The sequence below is a fragment of the Sinocyclocheilus rhinocerous genome, unplaced genomic scaffold (genome assembly GCF_001515625.1).
Source record: "Sinocyclocheilus rhinocerous isolate Xijiao unplaced genomic scaffold, SAMN03320098_v1.1 scaffold883, whole genome shotgun sequence".
Classification (NCBI taxonomy): Eukaryota; Metazoa; Chordata; class Actinopteri; order Cypriniformes; family Cyprinidae; genus Sinocyclocheilus; species Sinocyclocheilus rhinocerous.
Genome location: NW_015627244.1, coordinates 393,356 through 416,783, shown reverse-complemented (window position 1 = coordinate 416,783; position 23,428 = coordinate 393,356). Strand labels below are relative to the sequence as shown.

Genomic DNA, 23,428 nt, shown 5'->3' with positions numbered 1-23,428 from the left:
AATCTTGATTTGGATTTGTCAGTGGACCCCACACCTCACTGCCATAGAGGGCAATGGGCAATGGGCTCTCTCTTCTCTCTCTCACACTCTCTCTCTCTCTCTCTCGCTCTCTCTTCTCTCTCTCACACACACACACACACACACACACACACACACTCTCTCTCTCGCTCTCTCTTCTCTCTCTCACACACTCTCTCTCGCTCTCTCTTCTCTCTCTCACACACTCTCTCTCTCTCACTCTCTCTCACACACTCTCTCTCTCTCGCTCTCTCTTCTCTCTCTCACACACTCTCTCTCTCTCTCGCTCTCTCTTCTCTCTCTCACACACTCTCGGGGAGTGAGGAAAGGGACGGATAGCGCGAGCGAAGCGTTACGGCGCGGGCGGGGGAGACGCAGTCGCGCACACGCATTGGCTACACGCGCTCTAGACAAATCCGTGCACGAGTGACGTGGGGACGTGTGCGAGTTGAATATGTCCTATATGCTATATCTGTCTTGAGAGAGATTCACAATTGTAGCTTGTTTTTATTAGAATTTGACGTCATTTTAAACGCTTTCTGAGACACGCAGTCCCCTCCGTTCTTTTCTTTTCTACCTCGTTACAGCCCATTTCTCTTGATATGCAATTATCTCTCATTGTCTTCCTCTTTGGGAGTGCGACGATCTTCAAACACGAGACAAACTAATCTGGTAAGCAATAATCTCAGATTTTCTGTAGTCTGCGTGTGTGCTCGCGATTTTCGGGGGCTGTTTGGATGTTTCCATTTGCATGTGTGTGTGTCCATGTGGAATGTAAAGAGCGGAATCAATCGATGCCAAATTGCAAGCTTGCAAGCTCAGCTGTCGATTTTGTCAAAGCTCTTCGCCTGCGTTTGGTTGTTTCTGCAAATGTTTGCTGAACGGGGGGAAATATGATAAATGAAATCGTCTTCATTGTGCATCTGCAAGCGCATCTTCGCATTCATTATGCATGTGCAGCATAAACTCTCCTTATCTGGAGCTCGATGAAACAAACAACGCTGATTTACTTCTAAAGCAAGTCTTTTGCGGTTCTTTGGACACATCCTGTCCCTTCAGCATTTTGAAGCGAGAATGGAGGGCTTTTTTTTCGAGAGAAAGGCGTCCATTATCGGTGTCGGTGGAGGGCTCCTCTAATGAATGCACTGCGGCTCGCATCAGCGCCCAGCCTCCCCCTGTCAACTCCCACACTTCACCCTGACCATTTATCTGATCTCACTGATCACGAGCGTGGACCTTTTCACAGCCCTGCTCGGCATGTTTGATCCATGCTTTTCAGTCACATCATGTGACCTTAGGAACATGGCTTTTGCTGTCAAGAGGCCTCAATTTCAGCATTAGGCAATTTTCAAAGGAGAAGATGCACCTGTCACACTGATGGACGATGAAGGCCTGCGCTGTAAAAATGTTTTATAATCTAGGCTAATCGTTAAAAAAGGTGTTTACTGTGATTTTAGGAATGAACGTAAAGATTATCTTGCTATCCATTTAGTAAGAAAAAATGGTAACACTTTAGTATAAGGGACGAATTCTCACTATTAACTAGTTGCTTATTAGCATGCCTATTAGTAACGTATTGGCCGTTTATTAACATATTCTGCATGACCATATTCTACATCCTTAATCCTACCCAATACCTAAATTTACCAACTACCTTACTAACTATTAATAAGCAGCAAATTAGGAGTTTATTGAGGCAAAAGTCGTAGTTAATGGTTTGTTAATAGCGAGAATTGGACCTTAAAATAAAGTGTGACCGAAAAAATTATATATTTGACATTTTTAGAAAAAGCTTCTTGTTTTAATTATCAGTTACAAACACCAGGGTGATATGTTGCAAAAAAATGAAATTATTAATAGCTTAAACAGGTTGGCACATTAACATATACTTGTACTTATTTAACACAGTAGCAGAACTTCACTTAAGGTAATTACAGAAGTGTAAAATATACTGTCACAAAAATGCCAACCTATAAATAATAATTTTTACGTCAACATTCTGGCAACTACAGCTGCCTCTTTTTACTGTAAATAAAATATAATATATAAATATAGTTATGCATTTAGCAACATTTTATCCAAAGCAACTTTATAATATATTTTACAATATACAAAGCTAGCTTTATTAGAGAACTAATTATATGAGGAAGCAATCTAGAGAAGAGAAGAAATGCAAAAAGGAAATAGAAGTGTTTTTTTCCCCTTTTAACAAAAAAAAATAATGTAAATAAATCAAATAAAACCTCGCACCAGATTTCTTGGGTACACCTTTCAAATCACACATTATGAACATGCAGCAGTATTGTTTATTTGAACATTTATTTCACTTAGTTGACAAGTAACAATATGTCTTATTCAGTGTGTTTTACTGTAAAAAAAAAAAAATGAATGAATGAGAGTTTAAAATCACACAGCGCAAGCTAATGATAGCAGTGTCTGGCTTTGGCACAGAAACCTTAATCAGCATGCTTGTGTGCTCGCAGGAAGCCTAAGATGCGCCTCCATCGTTTACATGGCCTTTGACCACACAGAAATGTTTTAATGAGAGAAAGCACCTGGTCAGGACTCAGGTTGAATCGCTCTCCTTTGGAGGATTCTGTTTAAGCAGATTGTGTCTCCTGGGATCATAATTATGTAATACTCTGAAGAATCCTGTGTCAGCATTGCTGTACCAACACCATTTTCCCACGATCTATACAGGAACTGAGAGCGTTTCAGACTACAACAAAGGAAAAGAAACCCCAGCGGATGGCTTTCTTGCAATTATTAAAGAGCGGACCCCTGACTGAGATTATCTCCTTTATTCTCTGTATAATTCAGAGAAGTGAACTGTAAAAATAAGGAGTCCTGCATGCAGCTGTAATGCTTCAGATGTAAATGGCAAATGTTATCTTTGCGAGAAGAAGCCTCTGCACGCTTTTGAAATTGATAAATATAATCGAGACATGGATTGTTTTTGCAATTGGCTTCTGCACGTTGTGTTTGTCGTGACACTTTTCCAGACACACTTGTTCTTTCCCACTAGACCAATACAGCTTTTAAAACAGTCATACTGCAGCAGACAAACAGAGTGGAGTGAAGTGACCCCTCATACCCCCGATCAATACTGTGTATGGCAAAGCTGTATCCTCACGACGCCAGTAAAAGAGTGTTTCTACCTACATCAGTGATGGATGTTTACGCTGTTTAAACAGAATTAGAAGTTGGTTTGCGTTTTGTTGATATGTAGATTGTTTATGGTCAGTGCGGTTAATGTCCTGTTCGTGGTTACATTAGTGTGGCTTTTTAACAGACAGTGACATCAGATGAGTCAGGCAACATCTGTTTGCCGTGTGTTTACTTTCACCCTAGTGCAATGATGCAATTGTACTAATTTTAAACCATTTTGGCACAGATGACTGATGTCTTTTTCAGGCGATAGTGATATTTAATAAAGAAATAAAATTTTTGAAGCAATTTACATTTAAATCCTACATAGAAATCTACCATCAACATGCAGTCAGTTAGCACAGAAAATTATGTTACCTGTAATCCAACTATAGTAATATAATATAATATAAATATAATAATATAATAAACTCTAAAGTTAAATAAAATTATTAACGCTTTTATTTACAGGTGCATCTCAATAAATTAGAATGTCGTGGAAAAGTTAATTTATTTCAGTAATTTAACTCAAATTGTGAAACTCGTGTATTATATAAATTCAATGCACACAGACTGAAGTAGTTTAAGTCTTTGCCCCTACCATGTATTGAGTACATGTACAGTAAATGAACATACTTTCCAGAAGGCCAACAATTCACCAAAAATGTTTTTTTTATTGTCTTATGAAGTATTCTAATTTGTTGTGAATTGGTGGGTTTTTGTTAAATGTGAGCCAAAATCATCACAATTAAAAGAACCAAAGACTTAAACTACTTCAGTCTGTGTGCATGGAATTTATTTAATACACGAGTTTGAGTTGAACTACTGAAATAAATGAACTTTTCCACGACATTCTAATTTATTGAGATGCACCTGTATATACAAATGTTTTTTGAGCACCAATTAAAATGTAAAATATATTAAAATAGAAAACAGTTATTTTAATTGTAATAATATTTCACAATATTACTATATTTTTTATCTATATTTAGATTATATATAAATGTGGAATCAAACTGAACAGCTTACACATTCTTTTGGATTGTCCTTAGAGCTGTAATAATTAACTCTCGTTTTAATCGGTCCCATCTGGGACTGAAACTTTCATAGAAGGAGAATCCTCTACCCTAAATACAGACGAGAAAGAGTGCAATAGACAGCCTGTGATCATTTGTTCCCTTCATGCATAGTCATCAAACAGAACCTATAGCAAGCTGTAAGCAAGAGAAAATTATTCATTCAGTCAGTTTGTACATTTGTTGTCTGAATCTCAAAAGGAATTAAGAAACAAGGTAATGGCGCTTGTTTAGAGACTGTGGGAGGAGACACGGACATCCAGGTTAAGCAAATGAAATGAATATCCTCACTTGCTCTCTTCCTCCGAGCTTCCTACATGGGATACAGCAGCATAACTGCAACTATATTATTGTTTATCGTTCATTGAGCAACTGCCTCATGGCAAATGATCTTTATGTCTGAAGTTCATCTGAAAAGAACTTTACTAAAAATAAAAGAACCATGGATTTATTATTGTATTAGAAGGAATATCCCTGAGCAGAAATGCTCATACTTTCATACACTGCTACTGTATCATTTATTCAAACACCTATCAGATGTTTGAGGATGTGAGTGCAGGAGTGATATATTCTTTGGTGGGATTGAAGCCTATAGCTGTGCTTGCTTGTTTGTCTGAATGTGAGGAGACGTGATAAATTCATCTAATTGCTTAATGGGGTTTTGTTCATCTTCTCTCATGTTTAATGAGAACAAATTGTTCAATATTGCAAATGTTCTTTTTTGGTGAAATTCACTTTAAGCCTCGTGGTGATGTGTGATGATGTGCATTTATTTGATCAAAAACATGATTACAATTTAAAATAATTGTTTTCTGTATATTAAAATATGGTTTATTTCTTTGATGGTAAAGCTGAATTTTCAGCATCATTACTCCAGACTTCAGTGTCACATGATCCTTCAGAAATCATGATATGATGATTTGGTGCTCAAGAAGCATTTTTTGAAACATTTATATCAATCATGACAACTCTCTGAATGAATTTTACCAGCATTTATTAGTAAGCATGGAATGTACATAGGCAAGGTCTTTGTGGACTAGATCTGCTATGCTGCTGCTGCTAAAGGAGTAAGGATACATCTGAAATGCACATGAAACAGTGACTTAAATTCAGACTGCTGCAAGGAAAATAGGGAGAACCCCCCAAGCAGATCTAGGCAGGTGGTGCTGGGGAAGGTGGAGGGTTAGCGAAATCCCATGGTGCGCTGCAATGAACTGATTCGATGCAGCCAGGAATAAATAGGTTACATAGATAGAAACAAACAAATGATTGGATGAAGCAATCAGCTTTAAGTAAACCAATCAGCTGCTCGGAAGAGTTTCATGACTGAACTATATATTTATCAATGGTAAAAACAGTTGTGCTGGATTCTTTGATGAATTAAAAACTTCAAAAGAACAACATTTAGGCTATGCCAAATAAAAATATTTTGTAACAATGTAAAAGTTTTGTCACAAGTCTGTCACTTTTGATCAAGTTCATGCATCCGTGCTGACTTTTGAACTGCAGTGTATAGTATGATCAAATTATGTTTGTTTGTGGGGCCAGTTTAGGAATAGTGTAGATGTTTTGTTGGTGGTATTTTAGAATGAATCTACTGGATCAACTGAATCATTTTTTGTAGTCTGATTAATAGTAGATCTAGGCATGAATTGGCTGTTTAATGTGTTCTAATGGGGCTTAAATGGGTGTTATGTTATTAAGTGATCCTGTGCTTTGTACTGTTTCCTGACTGTTGAATTTGAATCTTTAATGTGACCTCCTCCTGAAAGCCTTACATGTCTATGCATATTGATATTATGTAAATGGCCTCTCCTCTGACAGAGTATAAATGTAGTGCCTGCTGGTTCATCACCGCTCTTCTAACAGAGTTACACATTCTTTCCTTCATGATATTGGTCATGTCAGCTGATAATGTGGTGTAGTGTAGCGCTTGGCTGGTAAGAGAAAGATTGTGGAAGGAGTGATCCATGAACTATCACCACTATCACTTTTGTGCTCGTGAGCAAGCCACTTAACCCAAGCTTGCTCAAGGGGACGGTCCATGTAACAAAAAAATCTGGACGTTATTTATGAAATGTGTCAGCTAAATGACTAATTAGTTATGATGAACACATTGACTTGAAGCACAATATAGGCAAGATTGCATTCACTTCTTTTAAGGGGAACATGATCTGAACTAAACACAGCATTTCATTTTCAGACTCATTTCCTCGTTCTGGCAAGCTCTAATCTGATTGGCCAACTTTATGCTACTTCAATGAGTAAGGGCTATCTTTCTTCAGTCTTGAAACAAGGTCATGTTTACGTTCAAGGATGAAATAATCACTGGATTTGCAAATACTTTAAAAGATATTCAAGTGTTTTGAAGTTAACTAGATATCCACAAGTGAAACTGTATATTATGCTTTGTTTTCTGAGTTATGTCTGTAATAATAGTGTGTACTTTTCGCTTTTGAAGGGACAGAAAATATGATCACAAAGGCAGTCTATACACATTTTCCACTTTTTTCCACTTTTTTTTCTGTTTGTTGCAGCAGCCACGTAATCATTTTTTTTTTACTCTTTTGTGTTATTGTGGTTTAATCACCCTAGTGAAAAATAAATATACTAAAATGTATTTGAATTACATTTATTTCATGCTAAATATACTACAAATACATATACAGTACTTATTTATGTGCTTAATAAAAATACCCTTCAATCGTACTTTTAGTATACTAAACTGGTATATTTAAAGTATGCTAAATTGGAACAACTAATTTTGTACTTAATGCACTTTGTGTGGAAGTAGTGCTGAAGTCCAACTAAAGATATAATGAAGTATATTTGATTGTGTTGAAGTGGAACTATTGCAAGTATAGGCCTACTTCAGGTACACTTTAAATATTTACATTTAAAGGGGTCATATGATGCGATTTCAATTTTTCCTTTCTCTTTGGCGTGTTACAAGCTCTTGGTGCATAAAGAAGATCTGTAAAGTTGCAAACACTAAAGTCTCAAAACCAAAGAGATATTCTTTATAAAAGTTAAGAGTTAACCACGCCTACCTAAAACGGCTCGTTCTAACTCGCCCCCACATACCTACGTCACGATCTGGGAAGATTTGCATAACACCGCCCAAATGTTCACGCAAAGAAAAAAGGCGTAACTTTTATTCTCACTGTAGTATTGTTGACGCTGCAGCCATGTACCGAAGACGCTGTGTGCTTCGTTGTGAAAGCGAAGTGAGGGGTGTAACATTTCCGTCTCACGCTTGAGGTATTTGGCCAATCACAACGCACTGGATAGCTGGCTAATCAGAGCACACCTCGCTTTTCAGACCGATTAGTTTTGTAAAAATCGACGCGTTTCAAAAAGGCGGGGCATAGAGGAGAAACAATAATGTACAGTATGTGGAAAATAATGTGTTTTTTGAACTTTAAACCGCATAAACACATTTCATTACACCAAATACACAAAATAATGTTCTTTTTAGCAGCATCATATGACCCCTTTAAAGACCGATATTATTAAAAAATCATGCAATCCTCATTAATTGTGACATTAAAACACATTTTAGGCTTAATATTAGGAAATGTGCATTGTGCATAAGTAGTACTCCAAATAAAGTTTAATTCAAATTTTTATATCAGTAAGTCTCGAGCGATATGTCAGTAAATATGTTAATAGATTTTAACTATACTTAGTATGAAATAAATGTATTTTAAATATGTTACTTTTTTTCCTAGGGCAGGTAAGTATCTCAGGTAAACCTGAAAACTGTGGCTGTTTGTTTTACATGTCAACTAGTTGGTCTGTTTCAGTCTAAAGTCGTCTTTCAACTATCAACTACAATTTTCACATTTCTAGTGGTAGTTGCATGCAACTTTCAAATTTTTCATGTGCTCTGCTTATTTACCATGGTAAAATAAATAAATGTATGAATATATCCACACAAAACAAATGACTGCCAGCACATCTGAAAGAAAGGAATATTGCTTGTTAAGAGTCAGACTATGTACTAGTTATGTTAACTACTCTTCATTGGAAATGAATGACTTCTTGTTTATTCTGTTTAGTCAAAGGTCAGGGTATACGGGACTAGCTTAACCTTAGTTACCCTTTACTAATTAAACAAAATAATTTTCATGCTTAAGGAAATACAATTTCAGTGTCAGAATGCCAAAGCAATCAATCGTTCACAATTGGTAGATGGTTTTTGTCCAAAGCGACATTTGTTGCATTTAAGATATACATTATTTTCCATTTTATGCATTCCCGGGGGATTGAACCCATGACCTTGTGCGATGCTCTACCATTCAAACTACAGGAACATGATGTGTCAAAATGCAATCCGAAGACATGTATTCATGAGGTATGTAAAAAGGCAATGACACTCAAAGTGTGAGTGGGACAGGCACTATGTCCACAGCTGGGGCACATGGCAGATATGACTACAGTGAACGAGAGCAGTGGGAATGTGTGAGGTGTAATAAGGGGTGTGTGGGAACGAGAGCTCAGGTGTTATACTCTAATCTTTCATTAGCGATGTCATCTCTGAGCTCAGTGCGGTCTCACACCCTCAGCATGACGATGATGCTGCAGTAGCAGCAGCGATAAATTCATCCAAACAGAATGGTGAAGGTAGTCTTTCATTGCTACATTTGATGTATAATGCTATTCACTTTTCAAAGTGAATCACTCAAGTGTTTCCTTTCACAAAGGTATCCAACTTCAGTGTGCTTGCTTTTCTTTGATTTAATTCGGACTTTCCATTATTATATTGCGTCTGCTCTGTCCATTCTCTCTCCATCTGCTTGTGGCTCACGTTCATTCTCCCTCTCTTTCGAACGGTGCAAAAGAGGTCATAATTGATGCTCTTTGTCATGATTGCAGCAGGGACTTATGTGCTAATTATTCTTATTCACGAGTCATAATAATTGGACACGTTTCCCATAATTACGGCTTCGCCTTTCACAGTCATGACACGATTTGTCTGAATGGTATATTAATTGTCTGAAATTTTGATCGGTTACTCGACGTACACATCTTCACGTGTCGAATGTATGGCGAGGAAGTAGTGATCTGGGGGAAATTAGTTATTTTGTGTCTTTTCCTCCCCCCAAGCCTTGCTAATCAATTCTCACACGGCAGCAATAACTGAAATTATGAATGGAAGCAGCATTGTGGCTGAACAAGAACAAGAACAAGATCTCTGCTGTTTTTCTTGTGCCTGTGTGATTATAAATAGATGTAAATAAATATGTGATTTTTGTGGTCTGCCAAGCCATATGTTTGTATGTATTTATCGCAAATAGACGTGGCAGACTGTGGAAACGCAGAGGCGATCTGCTTCATATCATGTGGTTCTGGGTTTGATGCTGTTTTTTTGTCGACCTCAGTTTTAAGTATGGCAGAGGCATATCATAGAAACAGACACTAAAAGCTGCCGACTGTCTTGTGAGTGACTCTCAGGCTGATTAGTTTGACATATAGAAGAACAGTGTATTTCATACTGCCTCAGTTAATGTTTCTGGGGCCTGCAGAGGTGGAGTTGAACTCCTCAGGGCTGTTCAGTTCTCGCTGGCTTTCTGTGGGCAGTCATGTGAACTGCCAAAAATGACGGCCTGTTATTAATCAGTAACACTTTTGGCACTGTTTTTGGGGGAGGAGTATAATAATTCTTTGTTTGAGGAGAAGTAATGATGTTTTGTTAAGCAGTGAATGCTGTAATGCAGTGGTTCTCAATAGTTTTTTCCCCCTCCAGGACCCAGATATACCCAAAATCTCACTAAAACAAAACATTTCAATTATATTATTATGAACTGCATAGGCCTAAGAATATGCAGCATTAGTGAGTTTTTTCTTTCTAGATGTTTCATGCTATGGGCAGCCAATAGTTATTTGCACGGTGATAAGTAAAAGTATGTATTTTTGCTACACTCTGCATAATTACATATACATTTATATTGTTAGGTGTATTCTTGTTTTTTTGAACGAAAAAATACTTTTATTCAGAAAGAATGGATTAAATTGATCCAAAATAACAGTGAAGACATTTATAATATTACAAATAATTTGCTTTTCAAATAATGCTGTTCTTTAAACTTTCTATTCATCAAAGAATCCTGACAAATGTATTCAAATGTATTCTGTTTTCAACATTTGATAATAAATGTTTCTTGCACCAAATCAGCATATTAATATGATTTCTGAAGGATCACGTGACTCTGAGGACTGGAGCAATATTACTGTTTTACTGTATTTTGATCAAATAAATGCAGCATCAGCAGCCTTGCTGAACACAAGAGACAGAACATCTTTCTGACACAAAGCATTTTATACTACATTTGCAGTGCTCTAGACAGTAGTGCATAATAGTCCATGCTACAAATGTACTGTACATTCGATACATATACTTCATATTACATACAAAAGACTGAAGTATAATATATGTATTTATACCATACACTCTCAGAAAAAAAAAGGACAAAAGCTGTCACTGGGACACTACCTTTTCAAAAGGTACACCTTTATACCTTATTTACCCCTAAAGGTTGCATATTAGTAGTACATAAACGGTACATTTTAGTACCTTTTGAAAGATAACCAACTCAGTGATGGATGATACAGTTTAACTTAACAGGGCTTACTGCATATTTCTGCACATTTCTCAGGGCACAGGTTAATTGCTGTAGCAGGAATGAAATTTACAGAGCATTGAACATGGTAGTTAGTGTATTTTACTGTGTGGAAGTATCGTAGTAGTTTCTAGTTATTGCATACTAGATTTGTAATGCAATAGTAAATTTATCATGCATATTAAGTTTATAGTTTATAGTACACCTGTAGTGCATACAGTACTAGATGTAGAGAATATTAAATATTATTGCAATTATTGTAAGTGTTCCCATGCAGCATTCTCTAAGCAGCATTTTTTTTAAATTACATAAATATTTCTAAGTTATTAGTATTAGTATAAACTAGTAGTGCAGTAGTATACAATATTGCTGCAATGCAGTTAGCTACTAGGCAACCTACATTTCTGAAGTTTTAAAGCTTCCTTTATACTGGCAATGTGATAAAGCACCATTAAACAGTGATTACATGGCTAGAAAAGAGGCGTTTGTGATCTGTGAATATGACTTTGTGACAAAGGCTGCTGGCAGAGACAGGAGCTGTAGTAATGAAGTCTTGGACCCAGTTTACACAGGTTAATGTCACATGATGCTGTATTCCCTGCTGAGACTCGACTGAGAGTGCGGAAACAGACTGTTGCCTCCATTTTTCAGTTTCAGTCCCAGATTCTTGTATTGATCAAAATAAACTTCATTACTTCACTGTGTGAGAAGAGATTAAATAAGAGATTTTCATCTTCTCCATCTGCTTTTATCAAGTTATTTTGTCATTATGGTTTTCTGATTAATAGACTTTTACCCTTATCTGTGGCCATAGATATTAGACTAGTTTCCTTTTTGAAAAAAGAAATGTGCTTCTTTTATTTGTATTAAATTTGCAGTTGTCTTACATGCATATTTAAAAAATGTACTTGTAGATAATATATTAATAAAATTAAGGCCAAGTATTCTTAAAGAGAGAACACTCTCATGACTTGTTTCTTAATGCATTTTAGTACACTTTGTGATGTCAAATGAAAACTTTCACTTTAAAGTAAATTTTGAATCATTATGCTTTAATTATCATTTGTCATGTATTAAAGCAGTTCGCTTATTTTGATGTGTAGACTAACATACTAAAGTACAAGTACTTGATTATAACTTTAACTGTGTGGTATTCATTAATAAATTTAAAGTTCACATATAAATGTACTAATTTGCAGCTTCTTCACTACAAATGTCTAATTACAAAATATTTATTATTAAATTAAATAACAAACATAATGTATACGTTTTAATAGAAATGACATTAAAATACATATTTTAGTTTACAGTAAGTCCTTGTCGGTGTATATAGTACACATTAACCATATTTCGAAGACAATTAAAGTAATTATGAAATCACATATAAAGATGTAATTAAATCCTTGAGGAAGTGGCTCAAAAAATCATTAAATTGCATTTAATACATTTTACGTTACTTGCAATTACATGAAATTAAGTTTCTAAAAACATTACATTCATTTGCACTTCACTATATTATTAGTAGTATATTATTTCTGTGATAAGTACACATGTATTCATATACTGTATGAGTATTCAAAAATATAAATACACAAAGGTTACTATCCCACATAACTCTCATTAACGGCTGCTTGAAACTCATATTGTATGTCATTTTTGTTATTGGTTGTGTTAAACTGGTTTTGTACAGATTATATTTTGTTTGTCTGTGCTATTTTTGTATTTACAGTCTATCAGCTTATCTAACAACTTACACCTGATAAACGTCTTTAGTTAGAATCGCTCGGATTGCCACATGCAAAATTCCACATTTACAATGTGTTTATGTATTTTTGCACTGATGTGACACATTAGAAAACGGCTGAGACATTAGAAAACGGCTTTTCTATGAGGGCTACAAATCTGTACTGCAGAGGCTCACCATGCGAACAGGGTTTAACCCATTTTGATGGCTGTGCCATATTGCATTATAAATTATTAACAGCCAAGGCAGCCCTGCATTATGTCTGCTAAATTATGTTTGCTAAATTATGCGTACTGCACAATTGTCCTCTGGTTTTATAGGTTTTTCACTGTGTGTGTGTTCGTGAGCATCTTTGCGTCGTATAGGTGTGGTTAACATAAAGCGTCCGGCTCCGTGAGGTAACGCTTCTCCTCCTGCTTGGTCAGGGAGTCTCTACAGGCTCATTGCAATGATCCAATTCATGTGATGTTGCTGAACTGCATGTTTGTCAGTTATTCCCTTATCTCTTCCCGAGGGATGAAAGCACTGCCCCCCTCCTATCTCTCCATGCTTTTGCGATTCAGCGTTACTATGGTAACAGTGAAGACCTGCCTTTGCTCCTCTCTCCCCAAGTTCTTTAGAATCATTTCTTGCCAAAGTTCCCCCAAACAGTTTTTGTGGCAAAGAAGTTGCGGCAGAATTCAACCTTCCTTTCTTCTCTATCTTCAGGTTTTTTATCAGCTATGACCAGAACTGACACAAAATAAGACTATACACACACAAAGGCATCAACACAAGCATCTCCATTGTGGTCGACCGGTGAGAGCAGCAGAGAAACAGGGGGAGTAAACGAGTGCAGGAAGGAGAAAAGGAGTGTGCGAGGACAGTCGATGGATGCTGCCCGGATTGAAGGGACAGCACATTCTCATCTGACGAGGAAAAGAAAGATTTCAAAATTGAGTCGAAGGACAGAAACTCACCGTCAGGTAAGCTTGTCCAATCAGGTAACAGTGTTAAAGGGATAGTTCACCCAAAAATTTAAATTCTCTCATTAATTACTCCCCCTCATGTCGTTATAAACGCGTTTGACCTTCGTTCATCTTCGGAACACAAATTGAGATATTTTTGATGAAATCTGAGAGCTTTCTGACCCTCCATAGACAAGGGTACTACCACGCTCAAGGCACAGAAACGTAGTAAAGACATCACGGCTTTTCTATGAGGGCTACAAATCTGTACTGCAGAGGCTCACCATGCGAACAGGGTTTAACCCATTTTGATGGCTGTGCCATATTGCATTATAAATTATTAACAGCCAAGGCAGCCCTGCATTATGTCTGCTAAATTATGTTTGCTAAATTATGCGTACTGCACAATTGTCCTCTGGTTTTATAGGTTTTTCACTGTGTGTGTGTTCGTGAGCATCTTTGCGTCGTATAGGTGTGGTTAACATAAAGCGTCCGGCTCCGTGAGGTAACGCTTCTCCTCCTGCTTGGTCAGGGAGTCTCTACAGGCTCATTGCAATGATCCAATTCATGTGATGTTGCTGAACTGCATGTTTGTCAGTTATTCCCTTATCTCTTCCCGAGGGATGAAAGCACTGCCCCCCTCCTATCTCTCCATGCTTTTGCGATTCAGCGTTACTATGGTAACAGTGAAGACCTGCCTTTGCTCCTCTCTCCCCAAGTTCTTTAGAATCATTTCTTGCCAAAGTTCCCCCAAACAGTTTTTGTGGCAAAGAAGTTGCGGCAGAATTCAACCTTCCTTTCTTCTCTATCTTCAGGTTTTTTATCAGCTATGACCAGAACTGACACAAAATAAGACTATACACACACAAAGGCATCAACACAAGCATCTCCATTGTGGTCGACCTGTGAGAGCAGCAGAGAAACAGGGGGAGTAAACGAGTACAGGAAGGAGAAAAGGAGTGTGCGAGGACAGTCGATGGATGCTGCCCGGATTGAAGGGACAGCACATTCTCATCTGACGAGGAAAAGAAAGATTTCAAAATTGAGTCGAAGGACAGAAACTCACCGTCAGGTAAGCTTGTCCAATCAGGTAACAGTGTTAAAGGGATAGTTCACCCAAAAATTTAAATTCTCTCATTAATTACTCCCCCTCATGTCGTTATAAACGCGTTTGACCTTCGTTCATCTTCGGAACACAAATTGAGATATTTTTGATGAAATCTGAGAGCTTTCTGACCCTCCATAGACAAGGGTACTACCACGCTCAAGGCACAGAAACGTAGTAAAGACATCGTTAATATAGTCGCATAGGGCCTACATGTGCATTCCTCTGCTCGTAAACAAGGCGCAGCACATGCGTCGTGGTACTCTCCATAATGGAGGTGGACTTTCCTGGGAAAGAAGAAATTGTTGAATAAAGTCATTATTTTTGTTTTCTTTGCACATAAAAATATTCTCGTAGCTTTATAAAATTATGGTTGAACCACTGATGTCCCATGGACAATTTTAACGATGTCCTTACTACTTTTCCGGGCCTTGAACGTGTCAGTTGCGTTGCTGTCTATGCAGGGTCAGAAAGCTCTGGATTTCATCAAAAATATCTTCATTTGTGTTCCAAAGATGAACAAAGGTTTTACGGGTTTGGAACGACATGAGGATGAGTATTTAATGACAAAATTGAATTATCACTTTAAATGATCTTCAGGCTGATGCCAAAAAAGTGAAGGAAGCCAGACATTTCTCATCTCTTCATCACTATACTATCAATATAAAAGAAATCAAATGCGAGGAAAGATAGATGGGCAGGCAGTAATGTTTCCACATCTCTCTCTCCCTTTATTTGCTTCATCTCTCGCTCTCTCCCATAGGCATGGTGTGTGAGAAGGGCATTCAGATCCTTCTCACCATCGTGGGTGCTTTCGCATCCTTCGGCCTGATGACGGTGGCTATTGGCACTGATTATTGGCTGTACTCGCGGGCACTCATCTGCAATAGCACCGCCAATAACTCACAAGAGGATCCCCATAATAAGGAGAAGAAGGACCCCGGGGCCTTGACGCACTCTGGCCTGTGGAGGATCTGTTGTCTGGAGGGTCAGCCACTGTCTTGGCTCTTGGTTACATTGTGGGGGTGGCGTCTGTGTGCAGTTATTTGAAAAAAAAGGAGAGTTAAGATTTATTAACATTTGCCTTCGTCAGGGCAGCCCTATGATGAGACAGTGTTTATACAAAAAAAAATAATAATAATAAATACTAGGGCAAAGTTTGGAAAACTGAAAATAGTACATCAAAGAGAATAACATATAATATATGTATGTTTACATATACTGTGTGTGTGTGTGTCTACTTAACCATATTTTGGGGACAAATTTGTACCCAAAAGTGAGCTAAACCTGACAAAATCTCAAATCTCGCTTTTTATTATTTTTTTCAAATCAAATGCTGAATAAAATTAACTTATTTAAAAATAACTAATAGTGTTACTAACCCCAAACTTTTGAACGGTGTGTATATATGTACATACAATAACTGCAGTGACAATATAAAATGTTATCTTTGTAATATCACACTATTTTCTATATTTATATTTTAGGACTGAGGTCACTTGAAGGGCATATTCTTATTTTAAGAGTATAAAAAAAAAACCCTGTCTTAGATTATTTTACAGGCTGGCGATGATTCCAATTGTAAAAATACTCTAATCATAAGATTTGTAATGTTTACTTTAATTATACATCAAATTAATAGGATCTCTCAAGCTTTACATAATGCATATTATTCAAGTATTTTCATAATCAAGTACATTTAAATAATTCTGAAAATGGCTAATATGTCTGTATAAAGGATGAAACCATTTCAAAAGTGTTCAATTCTTTATTTAAATAGTATTTAAGAATAATTAACACGCACAGTATCATAAAACATATACACGTCCTGAACCCTGATATGGTAGGAGTGAAGCCCAAAAAAGTCTGTAATGGCCTAATTAAAAGGCTGAGCTGATTGCATTGAGAGGTCAACACAGAGGGACAGCAGTCGCGGTCTTAGGGGCCGTTCTAGCACCTCGTGCTCTCACACATCCCCGTGTAATGCGCTCTCAGCTCCGCCTGCAGCCAGCCATTGTGCTCTGCTAATTTAGCCTTATGGCTAAGCTCTCTGATAACAAAGCATTCAATTAAAGATAAGCCTGGATTCCCAATCATCACAGCGGCGCGGCTTCTCTCTCAGTCATCTCTCTTTGTTTCTTTCTCCATCTCATTAAAGCCTCACTTTCCCCTCTTTCTTTGCCCTGTCGGTCACTGTAGTGTTACAGCACTCTTGGCATAGTTTAGAGGTCAAGACATCCTTGCTTTCCCCAGGGATTAGAGCCAAGTGGGATGCTTAGTAGAAACACAATTAAGAGCAGATGAAGTGGAAAGCGGACATTTTGGATCTGCATAATGAATGTCACAGCTAGACCGGCCCAAACAGCAAATACTGTTGGCTGTGTGATGATAGGTGCACTGATTGTCACATCACCCCGACTCGATTCTAGACACGCACGCACGCACACACATGCTGGGCCTTGTCCTTGCCTTCATCTACGCTCCCCTGCTGCTGGAGCAATCGATAGCAGAAGCTAATGCTATTCTTAAAGCTAATGAGCTGATGTTTATGTAGCTTATATCAAAGAAAGCAAGGCCATGGTAAGTAGGTAAATACCTGCAGGCCATACCTGCTGAGAAGTCCAGTTTAGACCAGCATGAGTATCCATACTGGCTTGGTGCTGACCCCAACACTGCACATTTTGCATGTCTCCTTTCTCTGACACGCCAGTTTCAGGTCTTGGAGTCTCTACTAATGAGCTGATTACCTGAATCAGGTGTGTTTGATTAAGGAGACATGCAAAATGTGCTGTGTTGGGGTGCCTCCAGGACCAGGGTTGGGAACCACTGGTCTAAACCATAGAAATATATACATAGATGCCTCATTAGCCAGTTTCCATGGGCTGCTATACATAAGTCATCCACCATATTGGAACGGGCAAGGCCTGTCTGTGAACACTCAAGAGACTTGATGTTGAGATGATTTTGCTAAACTAACACAATGCAACAAGACAAAGGCATTAGATAACATAACATCAAAAAGTTACCATAGTTTAAAAACCTGTAATATTGAGTTAATACATAGAAAACCACAAACCAACACATTATCACCTGAGAAAGGTTATGCCATTTCTTCTGGAATTTAAATGTTTAAATGTTTTTAAAACCACTGGCTGCACAATCTTGGAAAGCCATTGTTTTTTACTGTGAGTGATGGCATATTGACTGGAGCAGTTGAATGTGGCATCTACATACACAAAATACATTAATTAAAAAAAAAATTTAAAAATATAATGTTCACTTTTTTTATATTTTACTTTACCTAGTTGTCAAGGCAACATTTCTCACTTTTTTTTACTTGATGTACTAAAATAAATAAATCTAAAACTATACAGGCACATTTTAAAACAATAAAATAAAAAAAACAAAGAAATAAAACTACTAAAACTTTAACTAAATTTTAAATGAGAACAGAAAATAATAATTAAAATGAATCAAAATATTAATAAAAATTATAATAGTATCTCAATTACACTAAAATAACATTTGATTGGACAGCTGGGTAAAAAGTAACAGTGACGTGCTCTGCTTTTTACTCAGTGTTGAACATTTTTCAACTGACTGTGACCAGAAAAATAAGGGAAGCGTGCAGTCTTTTTTTAAAATGCAGTACATGGTGATTCCATTGCAAACAATTGAAAAAAAAAAATACACTGGCCTCAGCTCTTTGGTGGACACATGGCCTTATGATGAAGCCAGCTATTTAAGTGCATCTTGCTGGCAAAAAAAATTGGATAGATGATTACAGATTACAGATAGATGCTTTGGACTGGATTTCTGGTAAACATTTTGACCTCAAATTGTGACTCAAAATTATACAAAAAGCTGGTGATGCCTTTGTATTCAATCTTGCATGTGCACTACTCAAGGCAAGCAAGAGAAAGCTGCAGCTAGCCTGCCAAAAAGCAAAAGAATAATTGTTCGACCAATCAGTTAATTCCCCCAAATATCAAGCAGGGATGAATGACAAATACGTAAGAATTAAATGAGAACCACTGAAAGCAAAACAAAGTGCGGCACTGTGTTCTTTAAAACATGAGCAGCAAATGATCCAGTGTTTGCCGTGGCTCGGAGAGGCTCAGTCCACAGTAAAATGCTGCTCTACATGAACTCCATCTCTGCAAGTGCCTCGAGTTTGGGTCACTTATAACATGCATATATCTTCATGATCCACTGCAAATCCACATTTAAAAGCTGATATTTAAAAAAAAAACTAGTGCAAAAACATGTGAACTGATACACTATTGTGGTACTCAATATATTTTCCCAAGGTTGGCAGGTCAGTTGATGTGCACTTGATGATAGATACTATTGTTTAGACACAAGGCCATTGCTGAAAGATGCAGTATCTCTAACAAAGAACCCAAATGGCGATGCCAGATTGTCCTTAGTGACACCTTTCCCCTTTGTGCCCTCATCTCTTTCTTACAGATTAATGTCCATGAGAGGAGGAATATAAAAAGACAAACAGCTGTGAAAAGAATCCCCCCCACACCTGTCCACCTGTGTCTCCCTGCGTCTGTCTCATCAATCCATCACATTCCCACTCCATCAATCAACACCAGTCACGATGTCATCATAGTGCGTCAGTCTGTCTGTCTGTCTGCACTGGAGCGGGTAGCTATTCACTCCCTGACTGACTCCAGGCCTATCTGCATGTGTGTGTGTTTCCTGTTCCACATCTTAACAAATGAACATAATGAATTAAAAGAATTAGATCTGTATCAGGTGCTACAATCCGAAAATGACTTCCCCATCTAATTTAAAGAGATTGGATTGCTGATTAGGCCATTAATTGGTATTTCAGAACTCTTGCAGTATTCCTAAATGAGATTTCAGAAGGGTCTATCTATCTATCTATCTATCTATCTGTCTGTCTATATAATATATATATATATATATATATATATATATATATATGTCTGTCTGTCTGTATATATATATATAATATATATGTATGTCTCTATCTGTCAATATATCTGTCTGTCTGTCTGTCTATCTGTCTGTCTGTCTCTCTCTCAATTAACTTAAATGATTTTAGCAAATGGCTGCAATATAACAAAGAGTGAAAAATTTAAGGGGGTCTGAATACTTTCCGTACCCACTGTATATATCTGTCTGTCTCTCATCTATCTATCTATCTGTCTATACATTAATGTCTGTTTTATGAAAAAAAACATTTTTGTATCTTTATTTCTGAGTAAGTTCTAATGTTCCTGTTATAGCAAGAACTATTTAAAAAAATGCAACTGTAGTATCATTTTAGTAGGAGAAAATTTATATTCATGCAGCTTTCCATACAATAATCTTGTTTTTTTTTGTTAAGAAATTATTTTTATCCAGCAAGGACACATTCATTTGGTCAAAAATTACAGTGAATACATTTATATTGTTACAAATCATTTCTGTTTCATATAAATGCTGTTATTTCAAACTTTCTGTTCATCAAACACTGAATGTATAACGGTTTCCTCAAAATATTAAGTAGCACTAACTGTAGCAGTACACTGTAAAAAAAATTCTGTAGTTTTTACAAAATAATTTTTCTGGGAATATCAGTTTACAGGTTTTTTGTTTATTTGTTATTTTTACTTCTAAAAACTGTAAAATTAACAGCATTTTACTGTAAAATTACATGAAATGTCTGGTTAGATATTTTACAGTTTTGCCCTGTATATAGTACGGGAACTTACTGTTAACCTATTAACAGTTTTTTCCCGTAGCGTTTTTACAAAATTTTACAGTTAAAATTACACTTATTTTTTACAGTGTAGTTGTTAAGTAGTAGTAACTGTTTTCAACATTGATAATAATTTCTGAAGGGTCATGTGACACTGAAGACTGAAGTAATGATGCTGAAAATTTAGCTTTACATCACAGGAATAAATTACATTTTAAAATATATTAGAATAGAAAACGGTTATTTTAAATTGTAATATATTTCACAGTATTACTGTTTTTACTTGGTTGAGCATAAGAGACTTCCTTCAAAAACATTTAAAACTTTTGAACGGAAGTATAATGAAACAGCAATGTCACTTAATTATGATCTAGATAATTATTAAATATTAAAAGAATCCAACTACAGTCTCTGCCAGAAAGTGCAGTGAGTGCTTGTACATCAGGGTGTGATCCTGAAGACACATTTGTGGGAAAGTGTGAGGGGTTTTGATGGAGGTACAGTAATGCAGTTCATTCTCAGTTAAGCTCAGAAGTAACATATGTGCAGTATGTGAGGCTTGTTGCAAGGATGCCTTACCTCTGATGTTCCTGTCTGTTTGCTTGTAGGGGTGAAGCGTGGTGTGTGCTCCCAGATCAACCACTTCCCAGAGGACGCTGACTTTGATCATGATGGAGCAGAATACGTCCTGCGTAAGAGGCTGCCCTTTATTACAACAAAAGACTTTATCATGACAAAGCATTTCTGCAGCATGAATGAAATGCAGCTACAGCACATGTCTTTGCCTTGTTAAAGAAACAGTACACCCCAAAATAAAGCATTTGCACTATTTACTCATTCTTGTTTAGTTTTAAATCCTTAGGCTTTCTTTCCTGTTTTTAAGTAACATATTGCAGATCCACAATAATTCTGCAAATTCAATCCTATGCTTCATATCCCCTGAAATGCTCCAAGGCATTTCTGTGCTACAGTTTCCTGTGTGCACGTGTGCATGTCACACGCATAAATGCATGCATGCACCCAGGTTGGCATTTTGGTTGGTATTTAGATGGCATTTCCTTGCTCTGTCCCAGCTTGACTGGTCCCAGATGGGATGCCGAACTGCCAGGGGAACATTTTTCCTCTGGGGCTTTTTCATACACAGTGCACAACAGCATAATTTAATTACTCAGGTGCCTCATTTTAGCTTAATATTTATGTCTAAAAATGTGGCATGGAGATAAGAATGCACAGTGTCAAAGACCTGAACAGAATTGACTCGCCTGCACTCATCATGTCTCACGCTTCTAATGCTCTCCGTCTCTCACCCTCTCCCATCTGTCTCTCTACTCCGCTATTCTCTCTTTCCCTGCAGGAGTGGTCCGGGCCTCCAACATCTTTCCCATTCTTAGTGCCATCCTGCTGCTAATGGGAGGAGTCTGTATCGCAGCCAGCCGTTTCTACAAGAGCAAAAGGAACATCGTGCTGGGGGCTGGCATTCTGTTTGTAGCGGCAGGTAAAGTGTGTGCATTGTGTGTACAGGCATTGGTCCAGGAGTAAATGTCAAATTACATCTAATATTTACCTATACTAGAAAAATGTCTCATACACTGTGGTGTCCTAAAGTATTAAATCTGGGATTTAAAAAAATAAATAAAATTAAACGTGAATTAATGCATACATGGAAAAATCTGTCAATTTAAATATTTATAGTTTTAATATAATAAAATATATGTGTATCTTATATTGCATGTAAGATGCACGATATTATATTATATTATTTCCCATTTTTATTTATGCATTTGGCAGACACCTTTATCCAAAGCAGCTTACACTGCATTCAGGATGCACATTTAATTTTAAATTTACTTTGGATAAAAGCATCTGCCAAACTCAAATAAAAAATGGGAAGTAATCTTATAATTAAATGTGTATCTAGAATGCAATATAATACATATATTATATTATAAATTATTTTAATATAATATGACAACAGAAAACACCACAAAATGCTATAAAATGCTAAATAAAATATTACAAAAAGTCTTTAATTGTATGTCTGTACAGAATGATCCACAATATTACTGTAAAATGTAAAACATTTTATCGGATAAAACCTAATTGCCAGATTGGACTGTGAATGCTTCAGAATCTTTTTTTTTCTGTATTTCTCTGTACCTGAGAGTTTTGATCAGTTGGCATGTTTTTGATCATTGATCTTTAGGCCTGAGTAACATCATTGGTGTGATAGTGTACATTTCTGCCGCTCTGGGTGACATTTCCCCAAAGAAGGATGAGGATAAGAAATGGCAGTACTCCTACGGCTGGTCCTTCTACTTCGGCGGGCTGTCCTTCATCCTGGCTGAGATGGTGGGCGTGTTGGCGGTAAACATCTACATCGAGAAGAACAAGGAGCTCCGCTGTCGCTCTCGCACCGATATCTTTAAGAGCACCACTCACGCCATGCTACGGCTCCCGAGCTACCGCTTCCGCCGCAGATCACGTTCCAGCTCTCGATCCACAGACCCCTCGCGCTCACGAGACCCCTCTCCCGTGGGCGGCCCACCGGGGGGGAAGAACTTCGGAATGCCCCCATCTGCTTTACTCTCTCAGGGGCCCATCTCTGTGTCCACTCTACCCAACCCTCACTCCCGCTCCGCTCTGCCAGGGGGCGATATTTCCCTTTACACCCTCTCCCGAGACCCCAAACTGGGTGGTTTGGGAGGGCTGGGCGCCCCTCCGCTGTACGGCACGGTGGACCGCGCCACGCTATACCAGCTGCACAACTGCTTCCCGAAAGAGAGCGGAGGGGGCGGAGGAGGTATGATGATGAGTGGGACGCTGCCCTCGCTCAAACCCCACAATCCCTCAGTCGTCCAGAATTCTTCCAACTCCAACGCGCCGCTCAGCAACTCCGTCCCGTCCTCCCAGCCTCCACCTTTCTCCTCCTCTACGGTGGAGCGGGAACGAGGGATGGGAACGCTGGATAGGCTAGGAAAAGTTGACAGAGAGAGCAACTCCAACACGCTAAATAGGAAAACTACACCAGTGTAGACAGATAGAGGGTTGG

The 23,428-nt window shown here is 37.6% G+C and overlaps 1 protein-coding gene across 1 annotated transcript in view; it reads left to right on the top strand.

The window, feature by feature from the left end:
• Nucleotides 1-371: 371 nt before the first annotated feature.
• Nucleotides 372-23,428, top strand: part of LOC107724881 (voltage-dependent calcium channel gamma-4 subunit-like) — a 25,913-nt gene continuing 2,856 nt past the window's right edge. The window contains exons 1-6 of the mRNA XM_016533967.1: nt 372-690; nt 13,317-13,573; nt 15,424-15,648; nt 20,988-21,071; nt 21,734-21,874; nt 22,583-23,416. Of these exons, the coding sequence (XP_016389453.1) occupies nt 15,426-15,648; nt 20,988-21,071; nt 21,734-21,874; nt 22,583-23,412 (1,278 nt within the window). The 5' untranslated portion in view covers nt 372-690; nt 13,317-13,573; nt 15,424-15,425 and the 3' untranslated portion in view covers nt 23,413-23,416. The remainder of the gene's footprint in view (nt 691-13,316; nt 13,574-15,423; nt 15,649-20,987; nt 21,072-21,733; nt 21,875-22,582; nt 23,417-23,428) is intronic.